The sequence below is a fragment of the Pelophylax lessonae genome, assembly GCF_965119305.1.
Source record: "Pelophylax lessonae genome assembly, chromosome: 4".
Lineage (NCBI taxonomy): Eukaryota > Metazoa > Chordata > Amphibia > Anura > Ranidae > Pelophylax > Pelophylax lessonae.
In genome coordinates, this window is record NC_138771.1 from 504,200,290 (window position 1) to 504,214,730 (window position 14,441).

The following is a 14,441-nucleotide window of genomic DNA, read 5'->3' on the forward strand; positions in this document are numbered from 1 at the left end:
TAGTGACACCCACCCTAGCCAAATGCAAACCTAGTGAAAAACAGTCAGAAAAGATATGTAGGGAAGAAAATGTCAGTGGCATCCACCTGTAAGACCATTCCTGTTTTGAAGGTTGTCTTAGTGTTGCCCATCTAGTGCACTTGTTGTTTATTTCATTAACACCAAAGCAGCTGAAACTGACTAACAATCCCCTCTGCTACTTAACTGACCAGATCAATATCCCAGGAGTTTAATTGATTTGATGCTGCACTCTGATTAAAAAGTGTTTCATTTTTTTGAGCAGAGTATAAATCTATATCAAGTATTTAGTCAACCTCCCTTTTCCAGTCACTCTCTTCAGCCTCCTCCTATCGTCTTGTCAGATAGATTCAGCCTCAGAAGGGAGCAAAAATAGAACACTGAAGGAAAAAAAAAATTCATTGAAAAATTTCACAGGAATTCCCTTGGTTTTCTCAGTTGATATCAGTGACCTTTCCACCAAGCATACTGTAGAATGAAGTAAGGCAATGTCCTCTACAGATCATGTCTTTTTTATTTTTTAACAAATGTTTATTTATTTATTTTTTTCAAGAAAAGGTATAATAACAATCATGCCCACACATGGGCTATTTGTCAGCAGAAAGCTTACACTACAGTTCATCAAAGACTGGCAAAATAACAGACAGTAACATTTTAGGCTTCAACTTGGTAGAAGGCAGCTCTGAACATTTTCATGGCCATCGGGGGTCTTCTGATCACAGATCAGGTCATTTTTCAGCATAATACATGACCCATCTGTGGTTTCATGCTGAATATTATGATAAAGAACGATGGGAGCCAGGATATTCTATAATAAATGCCCTCACTGTTGACAATTGCCTTGGAATCTGCAGAGGATCAGCTGCTTTATGTGTTTCTAGGAAACCAACCAAGACTATGTGTGGCTGGTTTCCAGGATTGTATAACCGAGAGCTTGAGGGAAAACATTCCAAACCTTAACCACTTCAGCCCCGGAAGATTTTACCCCCTTCCTGACCAGGCCCATTTTTTGCGATTCGACACTGCGGACAATTGCGCGGCCGTGCAACAAAATTTACGTCCTTTTTTTCCCACAAATAGAGCTTTCTTTTGGTGGTGTTTGATCACCTGTGCAATTTTTATTTTTTGCGCTATAAACAAAGAAAGAGCGACAATTTTGAAAAATAAAAACAATATTTTTCACATTCTGCTATATGACATGCCCAAAAAAAAAAAATTAGAAATCTAAATTTTTTAACATTTTAGGCCAATTTGTATTCTGCTACATATTTTTGTTAAAAAAAATCGCAACAAGCGTAATTTGATTGGTTTGCGCAAAAGTTATCTACTAACTACGGGAAAGATTTATGCCATTTTTATTGTTATTTTTTTTTTACTAGTAATGGTGGCGATCTGCGATTTTTTGCGGGACTGCAACATTGCGGCGGACAGATCGGACCCCTAACTGACATTTTTGACACTTTTGGGGGTACCAGTGACATTACTACAGTAATCAGTGCTAAAAATATGCACTATTACTGTAATAATGCCATTGACAGGAAATGGGGTTAACCCTGTGGGTGATCAAGGAGGTAAATGTGACCCTAGATTCTAACTGGGGGGGGGGGGTGGCTTCTGAGATGACCATAGAGACATGTGATCCTATATAGCAGGATAACATGGGCTCTATGATCATCCCAGGGAGAAGGACAGTCGGCTGTGTTTACAACAGCTGACTGTCCTCTTTTAGCGGGGAACGATCACGGGTTTCAGGCGGCAATCGGAGCCGCCTGACACGCACATCGGCTTCGGTGGGAGTGTGCCGGCTTGCCCCCGAGACTCCCGAGAGCAAGCGCCATACATGTATGGCGATTCGCCCAGGAGCGGCTGCCTGCCGCAGTACATCGTACATCGTACGTCGTAAAGGAGTTAAAGGGGCACTCCTGAAAAGATGTGAAAGTGGATAGGATAAAGCTGTGGAAAAGATACAAAATTGAAATGAGCAGCATGTAATTGAGAGTAGAAGCTGTCAGTGTAAATATATACAGTGGCAAGAAAAAGTATGGGAACCCCTTGGAATTAACTGGTACTATGCAGTAATTTGCTATAAAATGTGATTTCACCCATATCACAACAATAGACAAACACAATGTGCTTAAACTGGTAACACACAAACAATTCTAATTTCTCCCAATAAACATTCATAGTGCTGGAGGAAAAAAGTAAGTGAACCCTTAGAGTTAATAGCTAGTCAAACCTCCTTTGGCAGCTATGACTTCAAGCAAGCGCTTTCGCTAACTCTGGATCAGACCTGCACAACATTCAGGAGGCATTTTTAACCACTCTTCTTTACAAAACTGCTTCATCTCAGACACATGTCTGGTGTTATTGGCTCTCTGGATGACATTCCACAGCATCTCTATGGGGTTAAAGTCTGGGCTCTGACTGGGCCACTCTAAAAGACACATTTTCTTTTTCTGAAGCCAGTCTGTGGTGGATTTACTTCGATGCTTAGGGTCATTGTCCTGCTGCATATCCTGTAGGTTATATTGTTAAATTTAGGAATTCATTTTCCCTTCAATGGCAAGTGATCCAGGCCCTGAGGCAGTGAAGCAAGCCCAAATCATGATGTTCCCTCCACCATACTTCATCTTTGGAATGTTTTGATGTTGATAAGCTGTGCCATTTTTGAACTATATACAGTATCACACAAAAGTGAGTACACCCCTCACATTTTTGTAAATCTTTTATTATATCTTTTCGTGTGACTACGCTGAAGAAATTACACTTTGCTATAATGTAAAGTAGTGAGTGTACAGCTTGTATAACAGTGTAAATTTGCTGTCCCCTTAAAATAAATCCACACACAGCCAATCATGTCTAAACTGCTGGCAACAAAAGTGAGTACACCCCTAAGTTAAAATGTCCAAATTGGGCCCAAAGTGTCAATATTTTGTGTGGCCACCATTATTTTCCAGCACTGCCTTAACCCTCTTGGGCATGGAGTTCATCAGAGCTTCACGGGTTGCCACTGGAGCCATCTTCTACTCCTCCATGATGACATCACGGAGCTGGTGGATGTTAGAGACCCTGAGCTCCTCCACCTTCCATTTGAGGATGCCCCACAAATGCTCAATAGGGTTTAGGTCTGGAGACATGCTTTGCAAGTCCATCACCTTTACCCTCAGCTTCTTTAGCAAGACAGTGGTCGACTTAGAGGTGTGTTTGGGGTCATTATCATGTTGGAATACTGCCCTGCGGTCCAGTCTCCAAAGGGAAGGGATCATGCTCTGCTTCAGTATGTCACAGACACAGTACATGTTGGCATTAATGGTTCCCTCAATGAACTGTAGCTCTCCAGTGCCGGAAGCACTCATGCAGCCCCAGACCATGACACTCCCACCACCATGCTTGACTGTAGGCAAGACACACTTGTCTTTGTACTCCTCACCTGGTTGCCGCCACACACACTTGACACCAGCTGAACCAAATAAGTTTATCTTGGTCTCATCAGACCACAGAACATGGTTCCAGTAATCCATGCTGCAGCTCAGTTTTAGGGTCTTTGTGCTCTCCTTATAGCCTAGGCCATCTTTATGTAGAGCAACAATTCTTTTTTTCAGATCCTCAGAGAGTTCTTTGCCATGAGGTGCCCTGTTGAACTTCCAGTGACCAGTATGAGAGAATGAGAGCGATAACACCAAATTTAACACACCTACTCCCCATTCTCACCTAAGACCTTGAAACACTAACGAGTCACATGACACTGGGGAGGGAAAATGGCTAATTTGGCCCAATTTGGACATTTCCACTTAGGGGTGTACTCACTTTTGTTGCCAGCGGTTTAGACATTAATGGCTGTGTGTTGAGTTATTTTGATGGGGCAGCAAATTTACACTGTTATACAAGCTGTACACTCAATACTTTACATTGTAGCAAAGTGTCATTTCTTCAGTGTTGTCACATGAAAAGATATAATAAAATATTTACAAAAATGTGAGGGGTGTACTCACTTTTGTGAGATACTGTATATATTGTTGCGTATTCTTCCTGAACAATTCAACTTCTGTTTCATCTGTCCACAGAACATTTTCCCAGTAGCGTTGTGGTTTGCCAAGTTGCTCTTTGGCAAACTTTAGGCATAGAGCAATTTTTTGGTTTAAGAGCAGCAGCTTCCTCTGTGGTGTTTTGACATGGACACCCTTCCTGTTGAAAGACTTAACGTATATACTCGAGTATAAGCCAAGTTTTTCAGCATGTTTTTTCATGCTGAAAGTGCCCCCCTCGGCTTATACTCGAGTCACTGGCTTCACTGCGTGAAAAATAGCGCCGACGTGTGCCACTGCGCATGTGCGGCATGCCCGGGAATAGCCGAACGTGTTCGGGATTTCCCGAGCATCGGCGGCGCATTTGCGGTGACGTAGTATTGGTGCCGGGCGGCGCGATTTTTACATCGAAAGTGGCTCACCGACAAGTAAGTGAGACTCCTCCGCAGCCCCTGCATTTCCTCCTGTACCATGCCCGCAGCACTGCATCTCCTGTGCCATGCCTTTACTTACTGGGCCATGCCTATACCTACTGTGCCATGCCTATACCTACTGTGCCATGCCTGTACATACTATGCCATGCCTGCACATACTGTGCAATGCCTGTACATACTGTGCCATGCCTGTACTTACTGTGCCATGCCTATACCATCACCTGTGCTATGCCTATACCATCACCTGTGCCATGCCTATACCATCTCCTGTACCATGACCTGTGCCTTGCCTGTACCATGACCTGTGCCATGCCTGTACCATGACCTGTGACATGCCTGTACCATGACCTGTGCCATGCCTATACCATCACCTGTGCCCTGACCTGTGCCATGCCCTTACCATGACCTGTGCAATGCCTATACTATGACCTGCACCATCTCATGTACCATGCCCACAGCCCCTGTTTTGTGTCTTGTAGTGGTCCAGTTGGGTCCAGTAGCTGCTGCATTTCCCACCCTAGGCTTATACTCGAGTCAATAGGTTTTCCCACTTTTTTGTGGTAAAATTAGGGGTCTCGGCTTATATTCGGGTCGGCTTATACTCGAGTATATACGGTACGTATGATAGGCTCATGAACAGGGATGTTCCAAGGGGTTCAAGTAATTGTTTTTGCCACTGTATATTGTTGCAGAAACTCCAAATCCCAATCTAAAGGGTGCTCTCCAGGGCCGCTGTTAGAAATCATGGGGCCCCCTACAACCTACCTGACAGGGCCCCCCCCCCCCCGGAAATATCAATACGCTAAAATGCCATGGTCGCAATGGTATGCTTTGCAACCATGGCAGAAATTAGAACCTTGCTACTGGCATGTTTTTTTTTTGTTTTTTTTTTACTTTTTTAAATAGCTGAATGGCAATTTTACATTGTGAGATCGCATTGCAACTGTGAGCCAATTATTTGACTTCAAGGTGCAGAGCGACCCTATTGAACTCAATGGGGATTGGTACTGCCTGTCAAACTCTGTAGCCTGCGTTAAAAATGCCACAGCTATGAAGTAAAGCATTGCAGCCATAGCATGTATACAGTCCTGTCTGACTATATAATAGCTGGCTTCTGTCGAAGGGGCATGACCAAAAAAAGGTCTGCCGACCATCTCCCGATCAGTCCTCTCAGCCAATGGCCTGAGAGCGCTGACCAGAGTGTTCTGGTGGGTGGTCCCCTTGTCAAAACACAATTGAACAGCAGGGGAGATTGCTGTACTGACATTGGGTTGTTAGTACAGCGGCTCTGACCTGAGGTGCAAGGTTTTTTTTTGTTTAGCCCGCAGGGTTGAACGAAAAAAAAAAACTAGCAGTATATACTAGGCATTAGGCCACATTTACACTTGTGTGATGTTTCCTGAATGTGTGAAAAAGTGCACAGGTAACGGGCGTTTTGCAGTGCATTTTGGTAATGCTCTGCAAATGCGCAAATCACTTGTGATGTCATTAAATGTTAATGGCACCCCAAATGCAATTATCAGACCTGCGTTTTGTCATGTGGCAAAGCTGCATGTCTTAATAGGTTCTAGAGCTTCTGTGATGTGTTTGTCACACATGGCAGCCCATTCAACTGTTTAGGTTACCTATGTACGAAAAGGAAGATAAAAAATGCAAGCAGGAATGTGTGTTCCTGCTATGTGAAGTATAAAGTGGGCCTTAAGAGTGGTATATAGAAAAGACTGGGCAGAGATGTTTACACTGGCTCCCAGCTCCAGCAGTGCAGCAGCTACCTGTAGTTCTAGGCTGGGTCCATGTTCACCCCTCTCAAAAATCCTGAAGTTTCTGTTCCTTCACTCTAGCAGTTTTCCTTCACTCTATCAGGACAGGAACCCCCCAACACCCCCCCCCCCCCACACACACACACCCCACCCTCACACTCACCCCCTCCAGCAGAAGCATTGATGCATCCAAATCCTGGATGTCACAGTGAAACAGAGCAGTCAGTGCACGATCTGGAGGGAGGTGGAGCTTCCTGCTCATTCATCTCACTGACAGTAGATAACACTGCCGACTACTGTCCAGGAGGAGAGACGGAGGGGAGTTTCAGGACCTGACAGAGACTCTGCAGCTGTCTCCTTCTACTTCAGATCTGGACACTTTGCCAGCATGTAGAACCGATCCCTCTGCCAAGCTGCTGGAGAAAGAAAGCTGGCACTGAGTGTTGCAAGTAGATCCACAGGAGTCACATGACAGTACAGTCGGCTCTCCTCTCCTGCAGGTGCCCGGTGTAACGTGAGAATTACCTACCCCGTGAGAAAAACCTACCCTCGTCACTTCCGGCCAGGAACAGCTGAGCAGCGCAGCAGTGCGCATGCTCACAGCCCCGGCAACCTAATGTAACAGCTGAGGAGGTGAGTAGTGCGCATGCGCACTAGTATGAAATTATCACTGATCCATGAAAAAAACCTACCCACTCCGCGCTTACATTAAAACATCTCGGCTACAATACGAGTGATCTCCGCTCCTGTCCCTGTCACTTCCCTCATCTCGGCAAGTAAATATAAAAGCGGCTTGCGGCTCCGCGATTTATCTTTTCATACACCCGCTGCCGCTTTTATATTTACTAGCTGAGATGAGGGAAGTGACAGGGACAGGAGCGGAGATCACTCGTATTGCAGCACAGTTGTTTTAATGTAAACGCCGCATTACAAACAGTGCCGTGCAACCGGAAGTGACGAGGGTAGGTTTTTCTCACGGGTAGGTAATTCTCATGGAACACCGGGCCCCTCTTCTGAAGTGACAGAGCTCGGGCCCCCTACAGGAGGGCTGGCTGTACTGGCTTATCAGCGGCCCTGGTGCTCTCCAAAGCTGCTATGCCATTAACAATTTTTTTTCAATTGTTATTTGCATAAGCATGAAAACACCCACAACATGGTAATGCTTAGGTCTGCTTATACTGTACATTGCTCAGGCCCTGAGCATTGCATTATGGAATGAGGGCAAGGTGAAGCAGGTCTAATCTTCCTTACTAAGAGCCGAATCAACTTCAGGTAGTCTTTGCATCAGCGAATATGTTCTGAAAGCTTGTGCAGTTCACAGGGCAGAAAGCATTAAACAGTTTGAGTCCCGGTACACATATATGCGTTCCGGGAACCAGAGTGATTCCAGTGCGGGTTCCTACATTGCATGTCCCCTACCAGCGGTTCACACTGACATCTGTGAACCGCTGCAGGTGTCAATGCACCCCCAGATCGGTTTTCAGATCACAGTGGGAACTGCCAAATGGTGCAAGAATCGTATCAACACTCATGCAATCCGATTCCAGTGCGGACCAAAAAAAGTGCCCTGCACCATTATGGTGCGAATGTGATCTGTATGGCTGAATTTGCAACGCACAGACAATACATGTGATCTGCACAGCAGTGTGGTATGAATCATATGCGATGTTTTATGCGGTGTGAACCCAGCCTTACAGGCTCATCTCCTGTACTGAATTTGTTTACTGCTTATACTGCACTAGATCAGCCCCTTCTCAATTTTTTCAGCACAGAGGAACCTTTGGAATAACTTTCCAGTCTCAGGGAACCCGTGCTAAAGATTACTATATCTACAACTCATGATACATTAGTATGATGGTCAGTGGGAAGAATGCTCCTAAAGCCTGGTACACGTGATCGGATCATGCAATAATCTGATCATTAGTACACAGCTTTCAAGAGTCGATCACGACATTTCATCTGAAATTATCCGTAGGGACAAACACGAAAATGTTTCTTGTACAATATAGGATCGTGCGATTTTTATTTAATCCGTACAGTATTAATCTGAAAAAAATCATGACCGCACATGCTCGCAAAGGAAAGAATACATTAAGTCCCGGTTCACACTATAGCGATGACAGACATCGCAAGTGATTCGGAGTGCACTGCTCTAAAAATCACATGCGATGTCTGTGCGATGCAAATTCAGCCATGCAGATTGTATGGCTGAATTTGCTACGGATTCGGACACAACACGCATAGGAACCTTTTTTGGGTCCGCAGCAGAATCGGATCGCATGGTGGTTCACACCAATGCAATCCGATTCATGTCCAAACTGACAGTTCGCACTGCAATATGCGAACTGATCTGGGGGTGTCGTTAACTTTGTATTGATATCCCCAGCGATTCACATATGGCAGTGTGAACTGCCTGCGATTTGAATGCAATGCGGGGTTCCTACATCGCATATATGTGAACCGGCACTTAAATACAATACAATACATTACATCACTTCGGAAGTTGTATTTTGTTGTACGAGAATTTATTAAGCTCTTCCTTTTCGATCTGAGACTAGCAGGCGAAAAAAAAAAAAAAAAGCAGATGATCATTCATCTTATATTTTTATTGTGTGTATGAGGCTTTACACTTGTGGTCATTGGCAAGAATTCCCCTCTTACAGATAACTAAAAATATCAATGGTGTCAGTGGGAACGTATCTAAGAGGGTTCTTATTGCTCAAGGAACTCCAAGCAACACCTGAAGAAACCCTACGTTTCCATGGAACCCTGGTTGAAAAACCCAGTTCTATAAATGTGTACACTGCTTGCTTTTCCTATTTCTGGTTTCTGAGCAATTCTTTCATCCATAAAAATTTGATGTATTCCACAGGAAGCAACGCACTGCCTAATTAGACCATTTGATGACAGCAGAAAAGGTCAGCAAAATAAACTAAAGGGGAAATAGGCAATTGTTAGAAGATGGAATTGGTAAAGCTGAAAATGACTTTCATAGTGACAGTTATAAAAAAGTCATTATGTGTAAGACAAGCTGGTCCTGTATTTCTGCTTTTAAAAAGCAGGTGGGACATAAATCTGTCCACTGCAGGACAATAATGAATACTACATAATTATACTAATACTGTATATCAAAATGTCACAGGATATACACATAACATAGCACAATACATAAAATGTATCTCTGCTTCCAGTGCACTGGGGCCCAAACATGTTTAGCCCATTTTTTTCATAATCTGATAGTATTAATATTCTGATTAACGTGTCAATAACCTTTATGGCCAATTAAGTTCTCTATGGTGTACAAATCCACTTATGTCAACATGTGCTATGCCGTGTGTTAAAATATGTTGCATTAAAGCAGCCAATGCATCCTAATGTGCCTGAAATTGCACATGAACCTTTTTTGTAATGCAACACATGGCAACACACCACCATGAACTTTGCAATATTTACAACAATTCAGAAGTTGGAATCCCTCTTTAATCAATTTTTTTTTTTTTTTTTTTTAAAGTAAGCTTGAAATATGTTCCCCAAGCAGAATAAAGGAAAACACCAGCTGCTTCTACTTGCTCCAGTAAAATTTGATGATATTCCGGTAAAATCCTATAGTGGCAAATGACTCATCAGGAAGAACCACAGTAGCTGGTGTGAGGAACAGGTATTTTACACACCAGAGGTGTAGATTACTTGCAGCAGCTGGGGATAGGAAGAGAGGCAGCCGTTAAATACACAGGATACCTGTAAGGAAGCTATACAAAGTGGGTATAGAAAAGAACCATGCCCCCTTAAAAATAATCAGCTTCAGTTGCACTATCAGGGATGGAAATGCTCCAGGAAAGCTCTTTTCATGCTGAGCTAATCAAAATGACTACAGATGATCACACTTTAAAGTCAGAAGATGATTAGCTACACCTGATTGAAGTCTTTTTTAAGAGGGGTGTAATCATTTTTCCAACACAGTGATTCTGTTTTTGAATTTTTAAAATATAATTTCTGACATGTTGGTGTTATATTTTTCACTTGGATATAAATACAGCTGGATAAAACAAAGGGGGTGATTATTTTTTAAACCAGCTGTGTTTTACACATGATCATCTATTACAAGTGATCTACTGAGCAGCGTGACCCTGTGATGAGATAGGGTTGCTTTAAATGGCTCCTGCGGGTTATAGAAACTTTTTTGTTTTTTTTTTACTATCTTGAACCTGTTTTTGTACCAAAAATGGTCTCTAATTGACCTCATTATTTTACATTTTTTGTCATTAAAAAAGGACAGCCAAATATAAGTAGAATAAAAAAATAAATAAATAAAAAAAAAAGCAACAGTATACACAGAGGGATTAAATGCTCAAATAAGGCAAAAACACAACAATAGGAAATATAAAAAAAAAAAGAATACCCTAAATAGACCCCTTAAAAAACACACCCTCAAACCAAATGAAACCAGAAAGGGAAGAATGGTCTCTCAGACTGTCACATGTAAAAAAAAACTTCCATAATATTAGCACTAAGTGCAGGGACATTTGTAGGGGACAGAAGCTTTTTAAAAAACATATTTTTCTTTTTACAGATATATCTGTCAGCCTCCTTGCCGTGGTGGTCAGTTTCTGTGGTTTGGCACTCTTGGTGGTCTCCCTATTCGTATTCTGGAAGCTGTGCTGGCCCTGTTGGCGCAGTAAACCACTTACTTGCACAGCGCAGGCTGCCCCTCCCTGCATCCCCAGCGCCCCACCTGAAATGGTGGAGACCAACGAGAAGATGGAAATTAAGCAGAACGGCAAGCATTCGGTGAAGGTGCAAGAGGCAGCAATGAAAATCAGCCACACTTCACCCGATATTCCTGCTGAGGTCCAAAATGCCTTGAAGGAACATTTGATGAAGCATGCACGAATGCAGCGTCAAATCACTGAGCCAACATCCTCCTCAAGGTAAGAAATGTATTCGTTTGTATATTTATTCAGCAATGACACACTACACAACTCTTTACAGGGAAAACTGTAAATCTAAATAACAATTTTGCAGGGTATTTGCCGGGGGAGTCATCAGCTGTCGATGGGTTTCCCCACTGACAGTTCAACATAAAGAAAAAAGTCCTGGTTCAAAAAAAAAAAAAAAAAACCTTTAAATATAGTGCTTGGGGGTCCCCTTAATGTGCCTGTAAAGTGGTACATCTGTAGCATACAATAAACATGCTACAGCAAAAATGACATTTCTAAAAAAAAAAAAAAAAAACAAGTCAAATTCCAATTAAAATGACTCACGGTTACAATTGACAGCTCCTGGCTATTAACCACTTGCTGACCACCTCCTGTATTTTTACTGCGGCAGGCTGGCTCCTACAGGCAAAACTATGTAGATCTACGTCGCTCGCCTGGGAGGAGCTAGGGGGTGAGCGCACGATCGTCAGCGGGGAAGCCAATGCCTGTGTCAGGCCGCTCCGATTGCTGCCTGACTGCCGCAATCGCTCCCCTCTGAGAGAGAAGGACAGTCGGCTGTTGTAAACTTTTCCCTGAAATGATCACAGAGCTCATGTGATTCTTCTATATAGGATCACATGTCTCTATGATCATTTCACAATACCAACCCCCGTACATTTAGAACCACTCCCCTAAGGTCACATTTAACCCCTTGATCACCTATACTGTTAACCCCTTCCCTGCCAGTGTCCTTATTACAGTAACAGTGCATATTTATAGCACTGATTATAGTAGTAATGTCACTGGTACCCCCAAAAGTGTCAAAAATGTCAGTTAGGGGTCCGATCTGTCCGCCGCAATGTCGCAGTCCCGCAAAAAATCGCAGATCGCCGCCATTACTAGTAAAAGAAAAACAAAAACATTAAAAATGACATAAATCTTTCCCGTAGTTAGTAGACGCGATAACGTTTATCAAATCAAAATACGCTTATTGCAATTTCTTTTTAACAAAAATATGTAGCAGAAAACAAATTGGCCTAAAATGTTAAAAAATTTAGATTTTAAATTTTTTTTTTGAGAATGTCATATAGAAGAATGTGAAAAATATTGTTTTTTTTTTTTTTTTGTACACTTTTCTAGTGGGGAAGGTGGGATCTGGGGGCCTTCTTGTTAAAGGAGGCTTCCAGATTCCAATAAGTCCCCAACCCGCAGACCACGAAAAAAACACAGATCAGGGATGTTGGAAGAGGCCCTTGTCCCCATCAACATGGGGACAAGGTGCTCTGGGGTGGAGGAGGGGTAGAACCCGTCCCCTCTCCTTTCGTGACCTACCAGGTTGCATGCTCGCAAAAGGGTCTGGTATGGATGGTATGGATTTTGGGTGGGGACCATTCTTTTTTTTTTTTTTTTGACGTGGAGTTCCCCTTAAAACCATTACCAGACCCAATTTTTTTAATACCTGGGAGCCGGCAATTGTAACCGCGTCATTTTAAATGTGATTTGACTTTTTTTTTCTTTAGAAATTAAATTTTTGCTGTAGCAAGATCTATACATACTACAGATGCGCCACTTTATGGGCACATTTGGGGACCCCAGGCACTATATTCAAAGGAAATTTTCATTTTTATTGTTTCACTTTAAGCTTCATTAAAATCACTACTCTTGAAAAAACAATTGTTTTTACAATTTTTTTTTTTTTATTAATCCCTGTCCCCAAGGGCAGTACCCAGACCCCCATACCCCTTTTATGGCTATTACTTGCATATAAGCCTTCAAAATGGAAACGTTTGATTTTTTCTGTTCGGCTCCCATAGACTTCAATGGGGTTTGTCGTTTGGGTTAGAACATTTCCACTGTTCGGGAGTTCTGCTGCGAACCTAACAGGGGGTGTTCGGCCCATCTCTAATGTGTATGTACTCTCAATGCACATGCTCTGTCTGCCAGTGTACCCTGTGTTCATGTGCTCTGTCTGTTGTGTGTGCTCTATTTTTGGGATTATTCTGTGTGCTCTGACTGTGTTTGGTCTATTGTGTGTGTACAGTGGCTGTGCTGTGCAAATTTTTACTATGCATATTCTGAGAGTTCTGAGCCTGTAACCGCTTCAGAATCCGTCTAATGCAATCAGGACACAATATGATAATGAGGCTGAAGAGAAGCAGCTACACAGAAGAAGTATGTAACACTTTGAAAGGAAAAGAGGTTAGGGGCTAAAGAGGAGATCAGACAGAGAAGTGGTGCTTATGCCCTGATTGTGTAAAACTGAACGTGTGTTGAAACACTCCAGTGCAGAACGAAAAAATTGGTTTAATTTAGTTTAGATTCATTATTAGCACAAATTTGTGTAATTTGTTTTCGGAATTCGTTTCAATTATTCTAATATGAATTGATTCAAATTTTCAGAATTTGGTGAAATTGAATTTGATTTGAATTCCATTTGAATTGCATTCAAATTCAAATCAAATTCCATTTAAATTGAATTCCATTCGAAATTGAATTTATTCTATTTCAAATTCGAATTTAGAAAGATGCTTATATTCTTTCTATTCCATTCTGTTCTATTGTTTTTTCTGTTCTATTGTATTGTATTCTATTCTATTCTATTCATTTCTATTCAAATTTGAATTTATTGTATCTGAAATTTAAATTTCAGGAGATGGTTTTATTATTTATATTCTATTCTATTCTAGTCTTTTTTATTCTAGTCAATTCTTTTATTTTGTATTCTATTCTAACCTAACCTTTTCTTTTTTATTTTATTCAAATTCAAATTAATTTTATTCAAATTTTGGGAAAGGGTTATTTTCTATTCTATTCTTTCTTATTCTAGTCTATTTTTTTCTATTCTATTCAAATTTAAATTTATTTTATTTGAAATTCGAATTTTAGAGGAATGTTATATTTCTTCTATTCTATTTTATTCTATTCTATTCTTTTTTTCTATTCTATTCTTTTCCATTGTATTTTAAATTTAAATGCATTAAAAGTCGAATTTCAGAAGATGGTTATATTTTTTTATTTTATTTTATTCTATTGTATTTTTTATTCTACTCTATTCCTCTAGTTTCTATTCTATTTTATTCTGTTCTTTCATTGGCTGTTCTATTTTGTTCTGTTTTACTCTATTCTTTTATTTTCTGTTCTGTTCTGTTTTACTCTATTACATTCTATTCTTTTATTTTCTATTCCATTCTCTTCTTTTCTATTCTAGTATATTCTTTTTTATTCTATTCCTTTATTTTCTATTCTATTTTATTCTCTTTGGAAATTTGAAATTAATTTATAAACAAT

General features: G+C 41.3%; 1 protein-coding gene across 1 annotated transcript in view; it reads left to right on the forward strand.

Annotated features, from left to right (window-relative positions):
- SYT10 (synaptotagmin 10) overlaps positions 1-14,441 on the forward strand; it is a 123,281-nt gene that overhangs the window by 29,562 nt on the left and 79,278 nt on the right. The window contains exon 2 of the mRNA XM_082255757.1: positions 10,808-11,165. Within this exon, the coding sequence (XP_082111883.1) occupies positions 10,808-11,165 (358 nt within the window). The remainder of the gene's footprint in view (positions 1-10,807; positions 11,166-14,441) is intronic.